Genomic DNA, 24,159 nt, shown 5'->3' with positions numbered 1-24,159 from the left:
ATACAATATGATCTTTTGCCAGCCAACTTTGAGATGTCACCGGGCTCCACTGTTGTGCATGCAGCCCAGCCATAGTCAATCACTAGTTGAATGTTAATGGAGTTAATACCAACTAATTTTAGTGCATTTAATGCAAGTATTAATATATATGTCATTGCCACTGAATGGCTTTCTCCTCTGTATGTGAGCTGAGGTAGTGGAAGAAAGAGGCGTTGAAAGGAAGAAGTTTGATTTGTTTGGTCTGCTCCTCCATTAGTATGTGATCTGTCTCTTTTATGTGACTGGAGAGAAAGCAAACTAAAAACAAACATTCACAACCCTGCATTGTAACAGGCTTAAGCTACAGGACAAAGCCATTATCAAGTTTGAAGAGTTATATGCAGCAATTCGTGATCCTGCTACTTCTGGGGCTCCAGCCTGGCTTGATCCCATCAGCCACAGACAGGGGGGCGGAGTCATGATGACTGCATCACAGGTGCATGCACAACTAAAAGAAAAAGCAAAACAAAGGTATAAGCGCTTCTGCAGCAATCATAGATTTTATGGCTAGAAGGGACCATTGTGATCATCTAGTCTGACCTCCTGTGTAACCCTGATCCCAAAAACTTCCCCTAGTGATTCCTGCATCAATCCCAACCATTTGTGGCTGAACTAGAGTATAACTTTTTGAAAGTCACCCGATCTTGATTTAAAGATTCCAAGTGATGGAGAATTTACCACATCCCTTGATATGTTTCTTCTAATGTTAAATGCTCTCATTGGTAAAAGGTTCAGGATTTATCAGGCTTGACCCTGGCAGCATCCAAATCTATAGAATGGGATCAGGAGGGAGGGGGAAGCATCCTTTTACAAAGTGGACCATATAAAGAGGGCTCAAGACTCACTGTCTGAGGATTTAAAAAGAAACCCAACCCAAACCTACCTTCTTGATTCTTTTCCACTGCTAAGAGAAACCCCCAAGTACATATCAGGATCAATTTTTTTTCTTTTAAATCAAAATGTTATAATTCTGTGTTCGTAAGAGAATGAGGAATTTCTGTGTTGCAGGCCTAGGGTAAGTTTCATAAGGGTGAAATGTATCAAGGATCATATTGTCTTCTGTTGGAAATAGGTCCCTGGATATTGCTGATCTGATGCCCCAGAAGAACCCGGGTGATGACATCAGGATTCTGATGCCTGAGTTTAAGAACATACTTAACAAACTAGGTTTTCACATTGGAAATGAGGAGTTTGAAAAGCTTTGGAGAAGGTAACATCAGATTCAAGTTTTAGATAATATTCTCATTCCCATTTAAAAAATAAAGAGCACCACTCTGGTGTTAGGTGGTGGACTTGTGAGGGTATGTGTGTATGATGCTGGTGTGGGGCCAGATAAGGGAGGACAAGGTAAATGGAGAGAAGCTGGTCAGAGTCAGAAATACAAATTGCCACTTTCACTGTCATTGAGCTAGTTCCTATCATATTAGCCACAGGGAAGATGCTTAGTCCAGGCACAGGGTAGAGGACTCCGCTGACCACTCATGGGCCCTAATCTGCAGCTGCTCTGCATACAGAACTCTCAGTGAAGCCATTTGGAGTTCCACACATAAAGTAGCTGCAGAACAGGGTCTGCTCCAGTATGTGGTAACCAGTTAGTGCATCCAGTAGGCAAACACCAATGTTTCTTAACTGGTGCAAAAGCAGTGTGATGATGCTTTCCATAGAAATACTGGTCACATGAATTTTCAGTAGTTCAATATAGTTATAACAGCAGGTCTGCTGCAAGGAAGGATCATTCATACTGTAGTTTCCATTATAAACCTGATTTATAGAATTATCAGTGTTTGTAAAGTGCTATGAGATCCTTGGATGGAAGGGGCTATATAAGTGCAAGTATTATTATAACAGCATGCTCCCAATTATCCAAATAGCCTGGGGAACACAGATTTTATTCAGATAATTGGGAGTTTGGATAATCGAACGGGCAGTGCAGGGAGCCCTCTGCAGTCATGGACCCGCTCACTCACTCCCATGACAGCGGCTTCCTGTGCTGCCCTCCCTTCTGAGGACTCTGCTTTGCCTTGCCAGACTGCAGCCTTCCCTGCACATTGTGCCTGCCAGGATCGGGTGTCACTGGCCCTGTGACCACACCGGGGTCCCTTCGCAGCCCTGCTGTCATGGGAGTGAGTAATACTGCAGAGGTTTGGATAACAGGGTTTCAGATAATTGGAAGTATATGGTATTAGGTCAGATCATGACTCCTGAACATGAGGTGCAGAGCCCATCTGTTGCTTCATGCTCTCAGTGGAAGCAGAGGAATGGGGGGCAGTTGAGGACTCAGGAATCGGCCTATTGATTTTATTCTTTTATCTATTACAATAGAAGGCTAATGTGCTTACCACTAGATACCACTGCCTCTATTTTATCTAATATTATAGGGACAGCTGGGAGTGTCGTCTCTCTATTGTTCAGTGTTTGTTTGTTGGAAAACCTGGTCCACTGGGTTAACTCTGCTGACATTTTGTCAGTGCTTGATCTTCACAGGAAGGTGACAAATGCCGAGGAAACATGAACTGTTCTCTAAGAAAGGAGCGAAATCTGATAATAGCTTTCTCCTCTTGCTTTTTGCAGATATGACACAGAAGGAACAGGAGTTCTGAAAGGAGATATACTACTTAAAAAATTAGGAGCTAAGCTCCAAAATGGATCTTCAAACAATGCTAAAGTTTCTGGTAAAAAACAAACAAACAATATATCTGGTAATTGAATCCATAGCTTTCAGTAACCTTCATGGCAATCAGAAAAAAACGGTCATTGAAAGGGAATTACTTGTGGGATTGGTTATGGATACACCTCTAGACAACTGGCTCAGAAGTAGTCAAGTCTTAAAATAGTTACTCTCTGTCTGTTGGCTGTCTGGTAGCCTCTGTGAAATGAATTTTGTGGTTTTAGTTCAGTTCTTATTGGACTAAGTATCCACATCACAAATCTTCCACCGTATTTGTTGTTTACTAACACCATCCTCCACCATTCTCTCTGAGGTTTTTCTATAGTACTTATCAGAATAGCATCTAAGCACTGAACAATTTAGATCCTCCAAGTATTGTCTTTAGAATACTTATAGTTGATTATACTGGTTGCCTTTCCTAGGTTCCAGGAGTTTTTCTTCTTTGTGTCAATGTTTACTTAAATATCCTGCACTATATGATGTTACCTATGCACAGACACCATGGTTACCTGCTCAATTGCCTGTCTGCAACATCAGGGGTAGAATCATCAGGACTTTTGGTTCCAAAAACATAGGCATCTACTACTTGAGTTAAAGAAAAACCTTTGTTACAAATATCTGTAGGGCTTTTATTCTCTTTATACAACACTTACAAGAGGGCTATATCATCATGAACAGGTCTGACAGTTGATCAGGTAACACGTACATTAGCAAATATATTACAAATACAGCAATCAGACCTGCAGTGAGAGTACCTGTAGTGTAAGTCTCTGTCATAGGGTCCAGCCTTCTAGCTTAGGGGTAGACATTGGGAGCCTAATGCTCTCTGCCTTCAGTTTCAGAGATGCATACAAATGTGTGGCTTGGTGTATGAAGGATCTGCCTTGAATTCCCCAATGAGCAGAGACTAAAGACTGAATGGCTGTGGAGGAGGAACTGCTCTCTCACATCTCAGGGTGGTCCATCGAGGTCAGGGTTAAAGCACATTGGTGGTGAAGTGTGGGGAAGCTTGCATTGATGCTGGCTTGCACTGTAGAACAGGTGTCATCAAACTTTTTTATTCTGTACACCACTTCTTGAGATCTTTTTATGGGACACCTCCCCTCCTAACTGTCCGGTCCTGATTCCTCGTATTCACTCTACTGGAGACAAGATGAAGATAACTTCACTTAAATGCAACCAGTGCAGCTGCATGGTTATTTCTCTTCACCTTGTATCTTTGTTGCTTATTTTGCTGTAGATGTAGATCTCTGCTTGTTCCCTGCAACCCCCACTGCTCTAATCTTTCCATCTCACTTTGCAGTGAGTTGGAAAGATTTTTAGTTCTGTCCTCCTGTGTGTTTGTTACCCCTCAAAATTTAGTGTCATTTGCAAATCTGATCATGGTTAAATTTACACCCAAGAAACACTTTGCAAAGAAAGCATCAAAGGAGTTGTGCAAGGTGCAGAGAAGTGATGTCTTTAAGTTTAATTGGATAAAAAAAGTACCTGGAACACCTGAAAGATGTGGCCTAATTAACAGGAGGCATCACTGATCGAAGAAAGATGGCTGTTTCACCACTTAGGCTTATCAGTAGGGCTTATCGTAACTAAGTCAGGGAGAGTTACTGCTGTCTTTCCATCCTTTGACTCCTTCAATACCTCACAGTTTCAGTGCATTAGAGTCCTATTATCTTTCTCAACATCTTCTTTTTGTTAATATTAAATAAATAATGTTTAAACTTTTCTTTCTATATCACGACTGAAGGGCAAAGCAGGGAAATCTCGGAAGCAGAGTGGGAACGCAGAGCTTCACTTGACATAGAAAGGTGGCTGAAAGATAAATTCAGAGAAGGATTTAGAAACATGAAAGAAGAATTTGAAAAACATGACCCACAAAAAACAGGCAAGGTAGAATGCTTTTTGATCTGTGAATCGGTTCTAAGTGGGGAAGCACCCACAGCAAATGATCTGGAGGTATTGTGTGGTCTGTAATGAGATGTGAAGCAAGGACTGTTGAATCCAAACCCCAATACACTAACCAGCCAGCTGGGATTACTCAGTAGGGTTACTTAGATAAGCGAGAAGAGCATTATTTGGTCCTTTGTGTTTACCAGTATAGCAGTAATCTCCACTTTTGTTGCCGAATTTCTGGCAAATGTATCCGTTAATGTTTATATCCATAGCTATGGTGGATGTGATGCTTCTAATAAGAAAATGGTCCCATTTATATTAACAGGCACTAACAATTTGAGTAGCAAGTGTTTATTCCAAACATTTAGAAAAGCAGGACCAAGGCAAGCAGCTGAGCAAGGCTGATAAAATATAAAGGAGAAGAACAAACAAACAAACCCGAAGTGTTTGCAATCTCTATTCATTATACTTTCTTTCTTGACACTTTTTATTAAGTTCCCAATGGTGGCCCAAGAGTATGAGTATCAACTCAGGGCAGACTGTTAAAAACCAGGGCACCAAATTGGTTGTGAATTCTGAACTTCAATTTCACCAATCAACTGCACCAAATGCAAACTCTTCAGGCACATTATGAGCCTTAAACGGGGTCCCAGACAGTACCCTCGGACATTCTGGCCTATCTTGCCACGCATGGGAGCATATCTCTGTGGTAGATGGCCTTTAAGACCAAGAATCACAACAATATTCAAGTTATTCCTCATCACAAAGGACCAGTCACTCACTTGCCCCAGGTCATTTTCCCTTAGATCTCACACCAAAGACAATGCTTGTTGCCAGACCTGTAATAAACTATATGAAGATTTATTAAATAATAAAATAATACGAGAGAGTTATTTACAAGGTTACTCAATGCATTCCTGACATGCCATCAATTGTGGGGCTTGCAGATAGGCCTTAAGCTAAGCCTGCTTCAGGGGGAATTCTTCCTTGGCTGAATCCGCAGCAGGATAAAAGATCCACAGTGGAGGGGAGAACTCCTATCAATGGCACTGCTCATGGAGTAAAGTACTGTTCATTGGATGAAACCCTGGCTCCACGGAAGCCAATATGAACGTTGCCATTGACTTCAGTAGAGCTGGGATTTTTGCCCATTACGAGTAAGGTGGCTGAATGTGGCCCTTGAACACTGAATAAATGCAGTGATCATGCAACAGAATAAGTAATGAGAAAGCTCATCAATGATGTTCTTCATATTAAAGTTTTATTTAAATAGAGTGATATCTGATTTACTTCTTTTTTGTTTTGTTTTGTTTTTTGGAAGGTGGGAAAAGAATCCTTCTTGTCAATCCTACAAAAATTTGACATGCATCTCAAAAAGGAGCATTTTAACCTTTTCCTGGCAAGATGTGGCCTTGAAAACAGCCAAACTGGGATCAATTATTTGGATCTTCTAAGGAACTTCCAGGATCGTAGTGACAGAGGGATCACACACAAAATTCTCTCTAATCCCAAGCATAAGTTCGTATGAAGTCATCGCTTATTTATCATTGCTTTCTCTGATTACATGGCTTTGGTAGAGCTGCACCCATTTTCACAAGGTAGAATTAAGCCCGATGACTCTGATCAGAGAGAGAAGTGATAATGCAAACTAACGGCCGTATCCAGTTGAAAGTCACCTCTGTGATTTCCACAGGCCTCCTATGCTCTGCATCTGTGGAGGCTGCGCCTAATTTTTATGGGGTGCTTTGTGAAGTGGAGGCTTTCTTGCCTGACTAACAATGACAACAAGGGAAGAGTTAAAAGGCTGAAATATTGCATTTCTGGCCGACAGCATTGTTTCTGTCATCCAGTGGCTCATCAAGCCTACACCTTACCCTCTTCCCCCTACAACGCTCCTGGAAAAATGGCAGATGGAATTACAGCAGGGCTCCCCTCTCCCTCCACATCCCCAAAAGAGAATCTCTCCCTTCTGGTGAGTGGGAAAGGTCTCAATGCAAAGGTTTTTGTTGGTTTGTGTTTTTAAGAAAACCGTCCCTTAAACCAGGACAATGCACATCCTTCATCGTGGGCACCACTGAGGGCTAGAGGTTTTTCTGAACTGGGGCCCATAGAAATGTCCGTGTGCTGCCTGGTTCCCATTTGGAATAGGGGTACTGGGATGTGGACCATTAGGGAATATTGTACCACAGTGGGAGAGGCACAAATTTGCTTAGGCTCATTTTCCCCAGAGCAGTTCTCCAGCAAGCACAAGTTTATTTTAACATTGGCCTTCTGAAACAGGATGACTTTTCCCCTGAATAAGTGGCTTGGTACAGAGCCATAAGCCATGGCCTTCCGCAGCTTGCATGATTTGGAAAGCTGGAGATAACTACTACTAGATAGGGCTGACTGAATCTGCCTCCATGACAAGATAAGTAACCTGAAATAACCATGGTAACAAACAGTAAAACTTCCATTTAGTCTTTGGGAGAGACTCCCTTGTCAGTCTGAGCCATGCTTCCTGCGTGCTGTTCTCCTGCCCTCTGCTGTGGGAGTTTCAGTACCAGAAGAACTTTAAAGACTGTCACAAAATTCAGCTGAACATGAACAAAATGTGAACAGAAAAGTAACAGACCATGAGTAAATTAATTATTTCACCATCCTATTTAATGAAATACTTACTCCATTGAAATGAAGTTTATTTTTCAGAAATAGACAATACCATTTTCCTTTTCAAATCTTCATATTTTTAAAATGTCTTTAATACCATTTTGTATTTACAACAAAATAATGTGGCCAACGCTGTCGTTACTGTTTTTTGTTATTTGCTAAGCACCAGTAATATGCTTGATGCTGTGCAAGACAGCCTGTGGCCCAGAGATGTTACAAGCTAAAATATAAACAAATCAGACCAGGTGTATTGGAGACCCACAGGAAGTTAATTCAGATTTTATTCTGGATTTTTATCATCATCATGTGGAACTATTACTGTTCTCATTGGTTACGAACACTTGGGCCTTTGGTCCTTGCATCAGATTCATCTGAAGTTTGTATAAATTCTTAGAAAGATACTGTCATGTTCTGTTGCTCAGAGCAAAATTCTGGTGTGTCTTGTGCTGGAGCACTGGCTGGGGGAAGAGGACAGGTGACCCTATTCTCCTCTAGTGCATCTGTGCAGAAGCAGGACAGAAGACACCTCGTATTTCCATGAGCAGTTGAAGGAGTTGGCTGGCATATCTGGAGGCACTCCATAGCCCTAAGCTGGTGTGGTGTACTAGAATGGGAGCATTGCACAGAGCCTGAGCCCTTGCACAGGTGCACACCCTGTCAGCAGGCATTGAGAGAAGTGCATGTGACTCTGGTTTGGAACAGCAGTAGGGGACATAGCTGAGCACCCTGGGTTGATCCAAAGCCCATGGAAATAAATGGAAAAACTCTCTCTGATGTCAGTCGGGTTTGGCTTAAGCCCATTGTACTAATCCTATTTTGCTCTGCTTTAGCATAATGACTTCAGGGCTCTTTGCTTAGCCATCATCACTAACCTACCTAAGAATGCACATCATAATAGTAAGGCCAGGATTTGGCCTTAATATTTTTCTCTTAAAACATGATTGTCGTGTATAACTTTTGTAATTGTTATCTTGCTTTCTGTTCCTCAGTCATCCCGACCAGGCCGCAGAGGCTTTTGGTGTCACTAAAAGAAGCTCTGTGTTAGCATGATTTAGAGAGCCTGCAGGGGGTGCAGGAATGCCTGAGCACAGAGGAGTATCTTATCTTCTTCTTCTTCTCAGACCAACATCTAGAAATAACATTCCAACAGACCATCCATTGGTGGTCTGTTGCTGGTGGTGTCCTAGTAATGGTAGCCTGTAAGCTGTAGAATGGAATTATTGTAAAGCACACCAAAGGTGTGTTTGTAGTGATTCATATCCACAGCCAGTTCCTGAACAATAGCACAGATCAAACCTTCTAGCCATAATGTGTATGGAGAGGTGGGGGCTAGTACATTATTTTTGAAAGCGTGGTTATACTTTGGAAAGTGACTGTAGTTATGGCACTGTGTTGTTCCATGTTTATTCTCTCTCGGCACCTTCCAGAGCTAGGAGCTGGCTAGCCAGCGAGCATTTCAGTTCCATTGAATCTGGATTTTTGGGTGGAACACTATTTTGTCAGAAAACTCTTGACTAGCTGTAGCTGCAGCACAAGAATATCAATAGAACAGAGAAGGTATGTGTGATTTCTGTATTAATCCTTGCTTTTAAATTGCATCCTTTGTAGATTTCATCGTGAAGGGAGCATCAGCCCAGCTTCCACTCTGACTGCAATTGAAGCCAAGTTGTCAAATTTGTTTCAGTCTGATTTCCTTTCACTCTTGGCCACATTCCAGTAAGGGTCTGATCAAATTTTTTCTTGTTATTTTTATGACCAATTGTGAGCTAGAACTGTTGAAGGTGCTAAAATAGAGAGAATCCATGAACACTGGAAATACAAATTTAGAATGAAAGAGAAGGAGTTTTTACAGGAGACAATGTTTTAGGCCCTGATCCTGCAATATGCAGGGGTGCAATTGTGTGGATCCCCCTGCAGGGTTATTGATGTTGCATAGGTTGATATCTGCAGTGGGGTTCTGTACAGATAAGATCCCTTTGCAGGCCTGGAGCCTTAGCAAGGGTTCCAGATGCTAATCAAGATCTCATTAAAAGCATCCGTATTATTGAGAAAGTGGCATCATCACCGACCTCCTTTTCAAAGAAGTGTGCCTGATTGTAAAGAAATGACCACTCTTAGTTTATTTCATTAAAACATATATTTTTTAGGCATTTGCGGGCCCCTAGTAGACCTTTCTGCCTCGTAGTGAGAGTTGCCCCATAGGGCCTAACCCTGCAAAGAGCAGGGTGCCCTCAGTCCCCATGAGAGCAGGCAAAACTGAAGTGCCAGATCCTCAGCCCCACTTTGTCACCTTTGCCTGCTCCTGCAGGGTAAAGATGACAGAAAGGTGGCTTAAATAGCCAGTTGAGGATGCTCCTTATGGAGGTGAACCCCTGGGTGGTATAGAACTGGGGAAGCTGGCTATGCATCACCCACTCCTGGCACCCCCACTGTACGGTGTGTGGCTGGAGTGCTCTGTGTTATGAAGAGCTTTGCTCATTACTCCCTCAAGCTGCTAGAACTTGTGCTGGTGGCACCTAGTGTCAAGGAAGGTGCTGGAAAACCACCTATGCCCACTCTCTCCTTAGCTGCATGAGGCTGTGGTGTCACTTGGGATTTGCCCACAGTTACAAATAGATCCCAGGCCCTGTGTTTATTACTGCAGGAGCTCAGCTAGAAACTGGGACTCTCTGTGGTACAGGCCTTGCCTTGAGGGAGCTGATGGATTTGTTTTTAGTCACAGACAGACCGTTAAAATCACTGTTTAGCCTGTAACTCTTGCCAGTTTGCCTTTTAAATGATTCACTGGTGTGTTCAGTCAGCGCGTTCTGTTAAGATGCAAGTCATTGAAGGTTTCCGACTGATATGCCATACACCGGGGTAATCAATAGACAGACTGCGGGCCAAACCTGGACAGCCAGATGTTTTTGAACCCCAAAATCTTTTTATTTACTTATTATTATCATTATTGTTGTTTTTTATTTTCTGTGGAGTCTGACCCTTGACTATACCTTGACCATGAAATTTGGACCTTGACAAAAAATAATTGACTGCCCCTCAGCTCTCAAGGAATTCCCCAATGCATAGTCAGACTAGTCCAACTTTGCTGGAGACAGGATTTAGGGCAGTGACCACTTTTCATGTATAGCTGAGGTAAAGGAAGTAGGAATTCTCCCTTACAGCCTCACATAGGGAGTAGTCTCCCTGGTGCCTGCACCCTCCCTGACCAATGGATTCAAGAATCAGCAAATTTGCTGGTTTTTTTCATTTGCCAGCTGACCCACTGTCTGCTCTCTGTGTAGCAGCTGTGCATAAAGTAACCCCTGGAAAGATGAACTCCTCAAATCATACCCCATTTGTGCACAGTGCAGCCAGACCACTTCTCCTGTGGCAGGGCCTTGTACACTTGTGGAAGAAGGGCAGGGTGCGCACAAGGTACGTAACATAGAAGAAACCTTGGAATGGTATTGGGCTGTCTATCTGAGTCATGAAATGTGGGCCAAAATGATCTTATAGTTGTGTCCTTTCACTAATCTAGGGCTCACTTGTTTTCACCATGCAGGATAATATGTTTTCTGAACATCATTGTGTCTGATCCCTTTTTCTGTATTTCTCAGAAAAATTGACAGGTTGGAGAGAGAGGTCATTAGTCAGCAGGAGTTTCAAGCAGCAATTGAGAGCAGGTAAGAATGAGTTTCTTTTGTTCCCTTCATTTATGATCATGAAGTTGTTGTACACAAGTTTTAATTTCATAGGGATGTTTCTTTAACACTCAGCTTTTCACATTGCCTGCCACTGCATGTGTCCGTGTCATGAACACATAGCATTTCAGTGTCGGTGAGGCCATGTGAAATGACCAAAGGCGTTGAGGAGGAAGGGAAATAATGGGGTTTTTTTGAGTCACCTTTTTCTCTTCAAACTACAGTTGTGTGAAAAGAGCAGTTTGAATCTTCTTAAGATAAAAAAAGGGGGTGTTACATAAAAAATAACTGGCTCTGACTCTCCATTGGTTTTATGCCAGTGCAACCCTGGGTTTTCAATGGAGTGGAACCACTTTAAAATTGGTGTAATGGAGCAGAGAATCAGGCCCTCTCAGTGCCTTACATCAATTAAAACTGATAAATGACAAAACAAAGGCCTGATCCTGCAAGGTCCTAATCACCTTCAGTTCGCACTGAAGTCAGTGTGAGTGAGGTACTTGGCTTCTCACAGGTTCAGGCTTTAACAGAACGTAACAGAATCTCCAACCCGTAAAATAAAATCACTCCCAAACTTGGCCAAACAAACATGCCCTCTGCCTTGAAATGATCACTTTCCGTTCATAGTGTATTGAAAACCTAGACCAGGTGGTTTGTTGTTGATTATCCCTTGATCATATTTGACCATTCTTAGATACCATGGTTTCTCCCTTAGTTCTACTTATTTGCTTCTAAATTAAATTCCGCTATCATTGGGTATATGGTCTGCTTCTTCTAAACAAAATGGTGGAAGGGGAAAGTTTATATGAAAAACAAAATGGCTAGTCTTTGGTTTGCTGAAGATGTGCTGCATGATTCTCTCATTGGGACAGGACTGGCACCACACTACAAAAAGAGTCATGACCGTGGACAGAAAATTAATGTGGGCTGATAGATAAAAATTGACTGTGCATCTCAATTCAATGCAAGTAGCAGTTTTCTTGCTGTGTGGTTCCTGTTTCCACCTTGTACTGGCAGCAAGGCTACCTATTTATATTCCATTTCACTAGGTTTTTATACTGTGTCCAGCTCCAATATAATATTTCTGCTTCACCATAATTACCTTTGAAAAATGAACCACAATAACGAGTTATATGTGCAAACGTTTCAATTTGATTTTTTTAAAGCAAGTTTTGTTAATGTTGAAACATCTTTGCCACTAGATGGCGGAGTGCCCTTTGTTTAGGGCAAGCCATCAGTCTTGCTTGCAGATGTTTGGCTGGATTCAGTGTTCCTTATCTATGCTCAATCAGGCAAAATTTCCACTGATTGGTTTGAGTGAAGAGAGGGTAAAGAGTACTGTCAGTAAGTGTATAGCTCTTCATCTGCGCTAACATGTATTTTTACCTTAAATATTCCCGAGCACAATAGATATTTTAACTAAATTCAGCTTATAAAAGGACATGAGATAGAGTTTGTCAAAGATAATAAAGTATAAACAGAAGAAAAGCTTTCAGAGTAGCAGCCGTGTTAGTCTGTATTCACAAAAAGAAAAGGAGTACTTGTGGCACCTTAGAGACTAACCAATTTATTTGAGGATAAGCTTTCGTGAGCTACAGCTCACTTCATTGGATGCATTCATGGAACATACAGTGGGGAGATTTATAGACCTAGAGAACATGGACAATGGGTGTTACCATACACACTGTAAAGAGAATGATCAGGTAAGGTGAGCTATTACCAGCAGGAGAGCGGCGGGGGTGGGGTGGGGGAATTTTTTGTAGTGATAATCAAGGTGGGCCATTTCCAGCAGTGGACAATGTCTGAGGAACAGTATGGGGTGGGGAAAAATAAACATGGGGGGAAATAGTTTCACTTTGTGTAATGACCCATCCACTCCCAGTCTTTATTCAAGCCTAAGTTAATTGTATCCAGTTTGCAAATTAATTCCAATTCAGCAGTCTCTTGTTGGAGTCTGTTTTTGAAGTTTTTTTTTGTTGAAGAATTGCCACTTTTAGGTCTGTAATCGAGGGACCAAATAGATTGAAGTGTTCTCTGACTGGTTTTTGAATGTTATAGTACTTCATGTCTGATTTGTGTCCATTTATTCTTTTACGTAGAGACTGTCCAGTTTGACCAATGTACATGGCAGAGGGGCATTGCTGGCACATGATGGCATATATCACATTGGTAGATATGCAGGTGAACGAGCCGTTGATAGTGTGGCTGATGTGATTAGGCCCTATGATGGTATCCCCTGAATAGATATGTGGACACAGTTGGCAACGGGCTTTGTTGCAAGGATAGGTTCCTGGGTTAGTGTTTTTCTTGTGTGGTGTGTGGTTGCTGGTGAGTATTTGCTTCAGGTTGGGGGGCTGTCTGTAAGCAAGGACTGGGCTGTCTCCCAAGATCTGTGAGAGTGACGGGTCATCCTTCAGGATAGGTTGTAGATCCTTGATGATGCGCTGGAGAGGTTTTAGTTGGGGGCTGAAGGTGATGGCTAGTGGCGTTCGGTTGTTTTCTTTGTTGGGCCTGTCCTGTAGTAGGTAACTTCTGGGTACTCTTCTGGCTCTGTCAATCTGTTTCTTCACTTCAGCAGATGGGTATTGTAGTTGTAAGAATGCTTGATAGAGATCTTGTAGGTGTTTGTCTCTGTCTGAGGGGTTGGAGCAAATGCGGTTGTATCGTAGAGCTTGGCTGTAGACAATGGATCATGTGCTGTGGTCTGGATGAAAGTTGGAGGCATGTAGGTAGGAATAGCGGTCAGTAGGTTTCCAGTATAGGGTGGTGTTTATGTGACCATCGCTTATTAGCACCTTGGTGTCCAGAAGGTGGATCTCTTGTGTGGACTGGTCCAGGCTGAGGTTGATGGTGGGATGGGAATTGTTGAAATCATGGTGGAATTCCTCAAGGGCTTCTTTTCCATGGGTCCAGATGATGAAGATGTCATCAATGTAGCGCAAGTAGAGTAGGGTCATTAAAGGATGAGAGCTGAGGAAGCGTTGTTCTAAGTCAGCCATAAAAATGTTGGCATACTGTGGGGCCATGCGGGTACCCATAGCAGTGCCGCTGATTTGAAGGTATACATTGTCCTCAAATGTGAAATAGTTATGGGTGAGGACAAAGTCACAAAGTTCAGCCACCAGGTTTGCCGTGACATTATCGGGGATAGTGTTCCTGACGGCTTGTAGTCCAACTTTGTGTGGAATGTTGGTGTAGAGGGCTTCTACATCCATAGTGGCTAGGACGGTGTTTTCAGGAAGATCACCGATGGATTGTAGTTTCCTCAGGAAGTCAGTGGTGTCTCAAAGATAGCAGATAGAATTTAAACACACACTTTACTTCTCTACAAAAGAAAAAGGACACTAAACTATCTAAACTACTACATGCCACAAGGGGCCACAACAGTGGTTCCCTTAACCCACCCAGCAATATTGTTAATCTATCCAACTATACTCTTAGGACAGATTCTTCTGCTGGGCTATCTCGGGGCCTCTCCTTCTGCCCCTCCACCCGCACGAACATGATACAGTTCTGTGGTGACCTAGAATCCTGTTTTCGACATCTCCGACTCAAGGAATATTTCCAACACACCTCTGAACAACATACTAACCCACAGAGACCTTCCTACCAAGACTACAAAAAGAAGGATTCTGGGTGGACTCCTCCTGAAGGATGAAACAACAGACTGGACTTCTACATAGAGTGCTTCCGCCGACATGCACGGGCTGAAATTGTGGAAAAGCAGCATCACTTGCCCCATAACCTCAGCCATGCAGAACACAATGCCATCCACAGCCTCAGAAACAACTCTGACATCATAATCAAAAAGGTTGACAAAGGAGGTGCTGTTGTCATCATGAATAGGTTGGAATATGAACAAGAGGCTGCTAGGCAGCTCTCCAACACCACTTTCTACAAGCCATTACCCTCTGATCCCACTGAGGGTTATCAAAAGAAACTTCACCATTTGCTCAAGAAACTCCCTGAAAAAGCACAAGAACAAATCCTCACAGACACACCCCTGGAACTCCAACCAGGGGTATTCTATCTGCTATCCAAGATCCATAAACCTGGAAATCCTGGATGCCCCATCATCTCAGGCATTGGCACCCTGACAGCAAGATTGTCTGGCTGTGTAGACTCTCTCCTCAGGCCTTACGCTACCAGCACTCCCAGCTATCTTCGAGACACCACTGACTTCCTGAGGAAACTACAATCCATCGGAGGTCTTCCTGAAAACACCATCCTGGCCACTATGGATGCAGAAGCCCTCTATACCAACATTCCACACAAAGATGGACTACAAGCCGTCAGGAACAGTATCCCCGATAATATCACGGCAAACCTGGTGGCTGAACTATGTGACTTTGTCCTCACCCATAACTTTTTCACATCTGGGGACAATGTATACCTTCAAATCAGCGGCACTGCTATGGGTACCCGCATGGCCCCACAGTATGCCAACATTTTTATGGCTGATTTAGAACAAAGCTTCCTCAGCTCTCATCCCCTAATGCCCCTACTCTATTTGCGCTACATTGATGACATCTTCATCATCTGGACCCATGCAGAAGAAGCCCTTGAGGAATTCCACCATGATTTCAACAATTCCCATCCCACCATTAATCTCAGCCTGGACCCATCCACACAAGAGATCCACTTCTGGATCCATTCTGACTGCAACTAAACCGCAAGTCAGTTGCTGCGATTTCTTCAGAGAATCTTTGCCCCGGTGCACAACCCACACACACACTACACCAAATCCTGAAATACTTGATCAAGCCTTCAGATAAACAGGAGAGAAGAATTTTGAGTACTGGGCTGAGTGAAGACTTATGAATTTGGCCCAGGATACTTTATGCTGGCAATTTCTGCTCAGTCTAAAGACCCTGTTAGCATCTCAAAAGAGGCAATGGGTCTGATTCTCCATTTGGTCACATCAGTTTCACCTGACTGTACCTCCACTGATTTCAGTGGGGTAGCACTGGTGCAAAACTGGTATAATCATGTGGAGAATCAGGCCCCAAGACCTTACATTTATGTTGCAGTTATTATGGAGTCTCAAGGCTGTTAAGGAGTAGGAAGGATTCCTCATCGCCTTGTGACTCATGTATAGCTGTGCAAAGTGGATGTAAAACATCTCCAAATGAACTGGGAGCATTACATGTCTACTGTGACTGACTCTGGCCAGGTGTAAATGGCTGCACTGTGATTTTTGTAGGCATCATATTTTTAATTGTTGAAACTGTAACTGAATGGGAATCGAGGGTGAAATACAGACAAAATTGAAGTCTGTGGGAGTTTTGCCATTGACTTTAGTAGGACCAGGATTTCACCTCTATGTTGTGCTATGTAGACAATCTTGACTAGAAATTTCTAAACTTTTGTACTTGTATGTTTTTGGAAGTCTGATGCTTAAGTACCAAAGAGTTGGGTCCCTTAAAAAGCATGTGTAAAAATTAACAAAGATTTCATCTGGGCATGTAATATTCCAAATACAGCTGTTCAAAAAACAGGAAAATGATTTCAGAAAGATTTCAATGTTTTGAAATATCTCTTTTGCAGGGTTTAAAATGGACCCATTTCCCATTTTTTACTAAACTTTTCATGATATTTTAACCATTTTTAAACAATATTTAATCAAACTTTCTAACAAAATCATGATCAACATGTTCAATTTACCAAAATCCAGGGGATTTTTCTTTTTATTGAAAATTACGTTTTTGGTAGATGAAAAAATTTGATAATAATTTAAAAATGATTTTGATTTTTTTAAAAGTGTGGTAGAAAAAACTGTAAAAAAACAAATTCAGTAACTTCAACTCTTTTTGAAAATGTTTTGTTTGAGAAGAGAGGCTATTTTTTGACAAATAAATTTTTCATGCAAAAAGTTTTGACCTGCTCTGATTGTCAGTGATTGTGTGACTGTTGTGCTCTGTCCCTCCCTGTCTTCTCCCCACAAGCTGAAGTTGCCCAAGCTTTCTGTTGAGGCACTTCTCCATGAGCATTTTGAATACACAAAATTTTGGAAGATGAAAACGTGCTCTAAGCAGATATCACAAGCCATCCTGGAAAAACTCTTTTGAGGCCTCAAAACTCTGCAAAGTGTCATTTTCTGAGGATTTGAAAAATCACCTGAACATAATTAGCCAAAAAATTGCACTAAATTTTATAAACCATGTAAGTAATTTTGCTCCATCACATTCATCATTCTTTTTTTAATGTTGGTCTATATTAAATTATACAAAGGCAAATCCTGTTATAATGGGTGAGGGGGAAAGCTGGGTAGCATTGCATGGTGAGTTGCACTGTAAAACATTTGTGGTGCCAAGGAGTTCCTTCTATTGCAGGTTACAATATCATCCATGGGGCTGTCTCCTCATATTGTGCAAGGCTGTTTGCTGCTTCTTTTTTCAGGAGCAGCCTGCTCATAGTAATTGCTACCAGCTTGATCTTGTTAGGTATGGCAGCATACATGCTTGTTGGATCATGATTGGGGCCTTTAGGCATCACTGATGTGTAAATAATTCATAATAATTTTGTCCCAGCCCTGCCCATGTTCCTGGAAACCCACACCCTTTGTGGGAATGGCACACATTTGTTCTCATTGGCTGGATGTACCCACTAGCATAGTCAATTGTGCCAAGGTGAAATTCTTTCTTTCAGGCTGCCTGCATCACATGCGCTTTGGCTGTTGGGCTGGTTTTTTGCTTGTTATATTTTCTGCCTTGTACACCTGCAAGCTTAAGTCCATATTATATAATACTCCTGCCTCTCACTAGCATAAATAAAGTAAGGTAAATTATTTAATTTTTCCAATCCTTTTCCAGAGAAAACACTTTTCACAGGACAAAATCCTTTCCCTTGCTTCTCTTTTGTGTGGCTCCTCAGCGTTGCTATCTGTGAGCATACCACTTGTTTCCTAATTACTTACTTATTTATCCCATAACTACAATGTATTCCTAGGTCTAACTGTTAAAACCCCACCCAAACCCTCTGCTATTGCTTCTCCAGGTTAGGGGAAATAGTCCCTGCTGCAAGCTTCAGCTAGCAAACCCGGAAATTCTTCCTGGTTTTGGAAATTGTTCCTTAAGAGAATTCTACTCTCCACAAATATTTCTCATTCCTTTTGAGAACATGTTTTCCTGCCTCCCTTTTCACCCGGGGACTATTGTGGGGTGCATTTCCACCCGTGGCACCCTTGGTGGGGGCCAGTTCAGCTCTCAGGGCCTCAAGTGTACTCTAAATCATGCTGATTAGTAACTGCCCCCAACTGGCCTTTCTGCCCGCTGGGGATCTCAGGGGCACAGCAGTGGTCCAGCCACTCACTCTCCCTGGTTGCATCCCAGATACTCTCCCTATGCGGGGCCTGTGAAGGAGGATGACAGAGTCATTTCTGCCAGTTCTACAGCATCCAGGGTTTTCTCTGAGCGAATCCCCTTCTGGCCTATTAAGCTGGCTTTCCACTTGCTTTGTGCTGCTGGAGCAGCTCAAAAGAGATGGAATGGGGGCTCAAGATCTGGCCCTGTACTTTCAGTGACTAATGTGTGATTCCCATTAGTAAGTTTACTGCTATCATTTTAAAATGAAACTGAACCCATTCTTATTAGAGGCTGCTTTGAACTATAAAGGACTTTGTAAAGCTTCCCAGGTGCTCTTGAGAGGGCACTGCATAAGGGGTGTGTGTGTGTGTGTTTGCCCTTTTTTCTGTTTGTGAATTACTCACAAATTGAATGATTTAAAAAAAACTGATATGTTCATTATTCCAAATTATTCTGTGAATGGTTTTATGTGAACACATCTGGAGGTCAGACTAGATGGCCATGAGGATCCCTTCTGGCCTTAATATTGATAACTTTTATCCTGTCAATAAGCCTGCAAACTGTTGGTTTACCAGCAGGAGAGTGGGGTGGGAGGAGGTATTGTTTCATGGTCTCTGTGTATATAATGTCTTCTGCAGTTTCCACAGTATGCATCCGATGAAGTGAGCTGTAGCTCACGAAAGCTTATGCTCAAATAAATTGGTTAGTCTCTAAGGTGCCACAGGTACTCCTTTTCTTTTTGCAAACTGTTGGTTGTGACTGTACATTAGAAGAGTACTCACTGTGTTGATTAGTCTCCTGGTATCATTCATGCTCCTTGGTTGAATGACTGAAACTTTGATAAGCCGAAGAAGGGCTTGAACAAGCCACTTTTGGTTTGCACCTTGTGAGTGAATCCATAGTTGCCAAGTAATCACAAGGTTTTTATTCTCTGCAAATGTTTGGTGAGCAAACATGTACGTGTCTGAATATCTGGAGCGGGGACTGATAGAAACATCAGTGAAGCAAGTGTTTTAATTTGGAATTTTCCTTTCTTGTTAAAATAAAAATCAGATGAGGAGTCCCAGGGGAGTCCCCTTCTCTCGCAAAGTTTCTAATGGTTTTTGCAGAGAACAATGAGCCTCTAGGGATTTGGGTTTGAAACTGAGACAGGAACACAACAGAAACAAATCTGATGGTCTTTTATTTAGCGTCAAAATACAATAGTCTCTGTGAGCCCCATCACCTCCCCCCTGCCCAACACTATTGTATACTAAGCTAAATGTTTATATTCCTTCCAATGGGGATACAAAGGGACTCTAAATCCTCCCATCTTCATTCCTTTCTTTTCACACTGCTTCACTGGAATGCATTTTTCATTGCTTTCGTTACTATTAATTAATAAAAATAAGATACTTGTACTGTAGTGAACGGTTCAAATGTAATTGTAATCTGATTATAGCATTTCTGTCCTGCTCTACAGCTGTTACCTGTTACAGAAGTAAGGGAGACTCTCTGAATTCAAGAACACATTCCAGCTTGTTCACTCCCTTCTATTCTGTTTAGATCCCCCAGGACTGATTTATAATCCTCCCTGAAACAGAAACAAAACAAACCTGATTCTAATTTAGGACTAGATTCTGGTTGCATCATATGGATGTGCTTGGGAGGGGGTGGGTGTACAAGGTGATTCTCACCCACCTTGCACATGCAACAATTATCTAGACTGTTGGTACTTGCAGTCACTGAGCACAAGGGATTATGTTTGTGCCACTCAGTGAATGCTCTTAAGTTTTATGTGTGTGCAAGTTCATTTGTTTTTTTTAAATAGATGGTAGCGTTTCTATAAATATTTTATTTTTTAAGCTTGTGCGCTATGGCTAGTCCTAAAATCAGTCCATTTTCTGAAATATCAAGCACCATAGAGCAGCTGAAAGATCTAAGCTTTGTGAAGCTATATATATATATGTGTGTGTTTGTGTAGCTGTATTGTGTTTATATATAGCCTATTTTTATATATATAGGCAATATAAGCACAATACAGCAATTGTGATAAAACAATATAATCACAATACAGCTACACTCATACCAAAAAGGGAGGACTAATGGGGGCCAGAGCTACTGCTCATCCCAGAGAGGGCGTGACTTGATCATCCTTCACACTGGCTAACAGCTGGAGGCTGACACATAGGAGAGTGCGTGCTGCCATCTTTTAAATGATGTTGTAGTGCTGCTTTGGAGCCTGCTTCCCTTACCCTGATGAAAGTTTGTATGCCTGTGTCTCATGTAAAGCAGAAAGCCTCCAGTGGCTGGTGCTTGGGCATTGGGCCTCTGTACCACCACCACCCCCCGCATCTCCAGCCACTACACCCTGCTTTCTTCCGCTGCTGCTCATATGCTGCATCTCCAGACATTCCCCTCTTGCAGCTCATCACTGACTCTCAAAGCCCCAACAGAACCCTCAGTCTCTGAACTGAGTCGTAGGCCATTCACATTAAAATTTAGGATATGTCTACCCAGCATCTGGAAGGTGTAATTCTTCGAGTGCTTGCTCATGTCCATTCCATGTTAGATGTGTGTGCTTGCCACATACACCAGTGCTGGAAGTTTTTCCCTCCGTGGTATCCGTAGGGGACTGGCTGTGGCGCTCCCTGGAGTGGCGTGTACATGCTGTAGTATAAGGGGCACCGCTGGCTTCATTCAATGTGTCGCACAAACATTTTTGCCTGTAAAATAGTTGTATATCATTAGGTTACCCTTAGTGTTAGTTCTAGTTAGTTGGTCCCAGACGGGACTCAGCCTAAGGATGGGCATGCCCCAGTCTCCAGGGTTTAAGCCATGCGATCATTGTAAGTGACCTATGCCCATCAGAGAGGTGTTTGAAGTGTGCTTTCCCAGGGCTGGTAAGTTCAGACCCAACTATATTGTTTCCCAAAATTATTGGGAATCTATTCTTTAGTATATCCTTAGATAACTAAGAATGTTTATAGATGGGCAAAATAACTTTGTTTCAGAACAGATGGATCTGTTGGTTATTAATAAATAACCAGCCAGTTTGTTGTTGGAAAAGTAAGCAACCATAACTACCCTATGAAACTGAAGAAAATATTTAAATCTGTTACTTAAAATAAGTCATTTAAGGAGCTGTCTTGACATAGACCATTTAACCAATATTAAGAAGAATCTTAATTCCAATAAAATTCCACTGTTTCTCTATTTACTGTTGTTTACCTCTGTCTGCTCTGCGGGAATACATGGTCTAAGCCAGTGGTCCCCAACCTTTCTTGTGGGAATAGCATATTCCCCAGACTGTAGTGGGCGCCAGACAAAATGCTGCTGCCGAAAAGCGGCAGCGGCAAGAAGCGTCGCCACCAAAATGCCACCGAGAAATGACAACGTTTCTCGGCGGCATTTTGGCGGCGGGGTGTCCTGCAGGCGCACCGCGTTGGGGACCCCTAGTCCAAGCACTTAATGATTAACAGGAAAAACTGTTAGTCTTTTAAATTACAACAGTATTTAAACATTCCAACAAAATAATTACAAGAATTTTAAATCTAATCCTTTGGCAATGTTTTAGTTAACTACCTCTCACAAATCCATGTTGCAGTCTTGGGGAGGTTTCCTTGAGTTTTTTTCTTGAGACTTCTGTTTTCTCTTATCTTTTATCTGTCGGCTTGCTTGTAGAAATGGCCAGGATGAGTTGTGAAGTGATTGCTGTCTAAGCAGAGTAGAAGGCAGTGTGAGTGTGCGGTGCTCACCTTATTTTCATTAAATTATAGGGAATTACACCTTCTTCATGCTTGTTTAGATTCAAATTGGTGGTTGTTGTCACTCTTTCATTGGCTCCATGCCTCTACGGTTTGCTTAGGTGACACTTTCAGCTCCTGAATATGCAGTCTGTTTAATGAATATGCAATATTTCTTCAATTGCCTTTGTTTTTCTTGTGGCAGGAAATGTCCAGAGTGTTAAAACTAACTTTAAAAGTTTTCTTTTTATTCAGTCCATTTTCTGCGATTTTTTTTAAACATCTATGAATGTTTGACAGGAACTGAAATTCTGTTTTTGAAAAGTCCAAACATTCCTGTTTACAAGAGTCTTTAATTCTCAAAACAGTCTTATAAAATTAAACAACTCTTAGAAAGTTTTAGCCTAAGTTCTTGACTCTACCTGACAATTTTAGAAACAAAGATTTTCTTGTCTTCCTGCTTTTAGGAGAGAGGGTTTGCTTGCATGACACCAGTGATTGATTAATTCCCCATTAATATAAATATTCTATATTTAAATAGCTTCTTACATTACTAATTAGTCTAGCATTTAATGACGTTGCTATAGTTGTACGTAACACATCTTACTATTCATATAACAATAATATCAGACAGTTTTATTAAATGAAGGTTTATATTTAGATACAAAATATTTGCAAATATAAATACTGAAAGAAGCTTATGCCACCTTAAGCATTTGAGATACAACAAAGGTTTTCACCTTTAAGTGGAAATATGAGTTGGAAGTAACCAGTATCTTTTGTAAGACAAAGGAAAGATTAAAGGAACTTTGCAACAACTAAACAGGTGACACAAGCCTTCAAGTATTTCAGTCTGTAAACACCACAGAAGGAGAGGAATTGGTTAATGTGGTATGTTGGGGAATAACTAAAAGCAATGGGATGAAATTAAGAATGGAAAAGTTTAGGCTATCAGGAAAAACTTCTGCAACCTAAAACATCTCGTTGGCAGGAACAAACTGATAAGTGAAGTGTAGTCGCTTCAGTCATTTAAAACTAGGCTGGATAAAGCACTATAAATGTACTATAAGGAACACTGCTTATAAGCGGAGAGAGATAGTAAATACACTAACAGGTCTTTTTCTTGTTCAGATTCTTCAGGTTTGTCTAAACACAGAAGTTGCACTGGTTCAACTAAAGATGTGATGTTGAACCAGAGCAGTTCTATATGGAGACCCTTACATCTGTTTAAACCTAACCTATATCAGTTTAGATCATGCCCTGCACAGCCTCTCTGCCAGCTGGAGATTGGTAGAGTGCAGTACACTCCAGCCATGCCCCCTCTCTTTGAATAGATCCTATCCGCTCTCCTGCGAGACTTGTATCACCAGACCTGCTCCTGGCTTGTGGATTTGCTGGAGCCTTGCACAGGAATGACTAAACTATATATGGTGTTGAATCAGGCTCTAACTCAGGGATGATTCATTACTTTATAATTTCCCCTGGACCTCTCTGTTAACAAGTCTCTCGTATTTTTTATCAGCTTCTATCTAAATGGGCGTAGCCCTCTGGCTAACAGATACCTGTTTCTCAAGCCCTGCCCGTTGCACCTGCCTTTGAAAATATGCCCCAGAGAATTCAGTGATTCATCTGTTGTGCAGTGCTGCTGTGTGTTACTAAATGTGGCTGCATTTGAGTGCTGAATGATGTGATCCCTGCGTTTACTGGGTTTGTATCCATTGGTTAAGTTTGTAAAGCATTAATGATTCTTTTGGGATGAAAGGTACAATATTGTAATTTAGCACAGTTTGGTATACGCAAAACGCCCACTTCAATAAAGTCTCTTTCCATTTCCACACCAAAAGGCATAATGGATGTAATGTAGTCACAGCATGTTCCCTGAAATCCTTGGATCAGTAATATTAAAATTCCAGAGACCTATTTAATAAGCGACACAATGTCAGAATACTATGTTGATGTAGAATCACTACACCTCTTTCACATTTCTCGCTTTCTCCAGACCTTTCTCTTTTATATTTCCTTAATTCTCAGATGTAGTCAGTAAGGCAGGAGGATAAGGCACATTTCAGAAATCTGCATAGCCCCATCTTCCTCCTCCAGTGTCACACACAGCACATCATACCTTCATCAGAACAAAAATCCTGGACCCATCAGTAGGCCAGATGTTCAGGACCAGCTCCTTTGCATCCAGTCATGTTTGGGAA

At 41.8% G+C, this 24,159-nt stretch overlaps 1 protein-coding gene across 1 annotated transcript in view; it reads left to right on the top strand.

The window, feature by feature from the left end:
* LOC311519330 (EF-hand calcium-binding domain-containing protein 6-like) overlaps nucleotides 1–24,159 on the top strand; it is a gene marked incomplete at its 5' end in the record, with an annotated part of 91,109 nt that overhangs the window by 15,941 nt on the left and 51,009 nt on the right. The window contains 7 exons of the mRNA XM_084625749.1: nucleotides 334–510; nucleotides 1,112–1,249; nucleotides 2,611–2,738; nucleotides 4,455–4,597; nucleotides 5,922–6,118; nucleotides 8,858–8,965; nucleotides 10,846–10,911. Coding sequence (XP_084481875.1) covers nucleotides 334–510; nucleotides 1,112–1,249; nucleotides 2,611–2,738; nucleotides 4,455–4,597; nucleotides 5,922–6,118; nucleotides 8,858–8,965; nucleotides 10,846–10,911 — 957 coding nt within the window. The remainder of the gene's footprint in view (nucleotides 1–333; nucleotides 511–1,111; nucleotides 1,250–2,610; nucleotides 2,739–4,454; nucleotides 4,598–5,921; nucleotides 6,119–8,857; nucleotides 8,966–10,845; nucleotides 10,912–24,159) is intronic.

This window comes from Lepidochelys olivacea (assembly GCF_965140295.1).
Source record: "Lepidochelys olivacea isolate rLepOli2 genome assembly, chromosome: 4".
NCBI lineage: Eukaryota > Metazoa > Chordata > Testudines > Cheloniidae > Lepidochelys > Lepidochelys olivacea.
The sequence above is the reverse complement of the archived record's forward strand: the minus strand, read 5'-3'. Positions and strand labels throughout refer to the sequence as shown.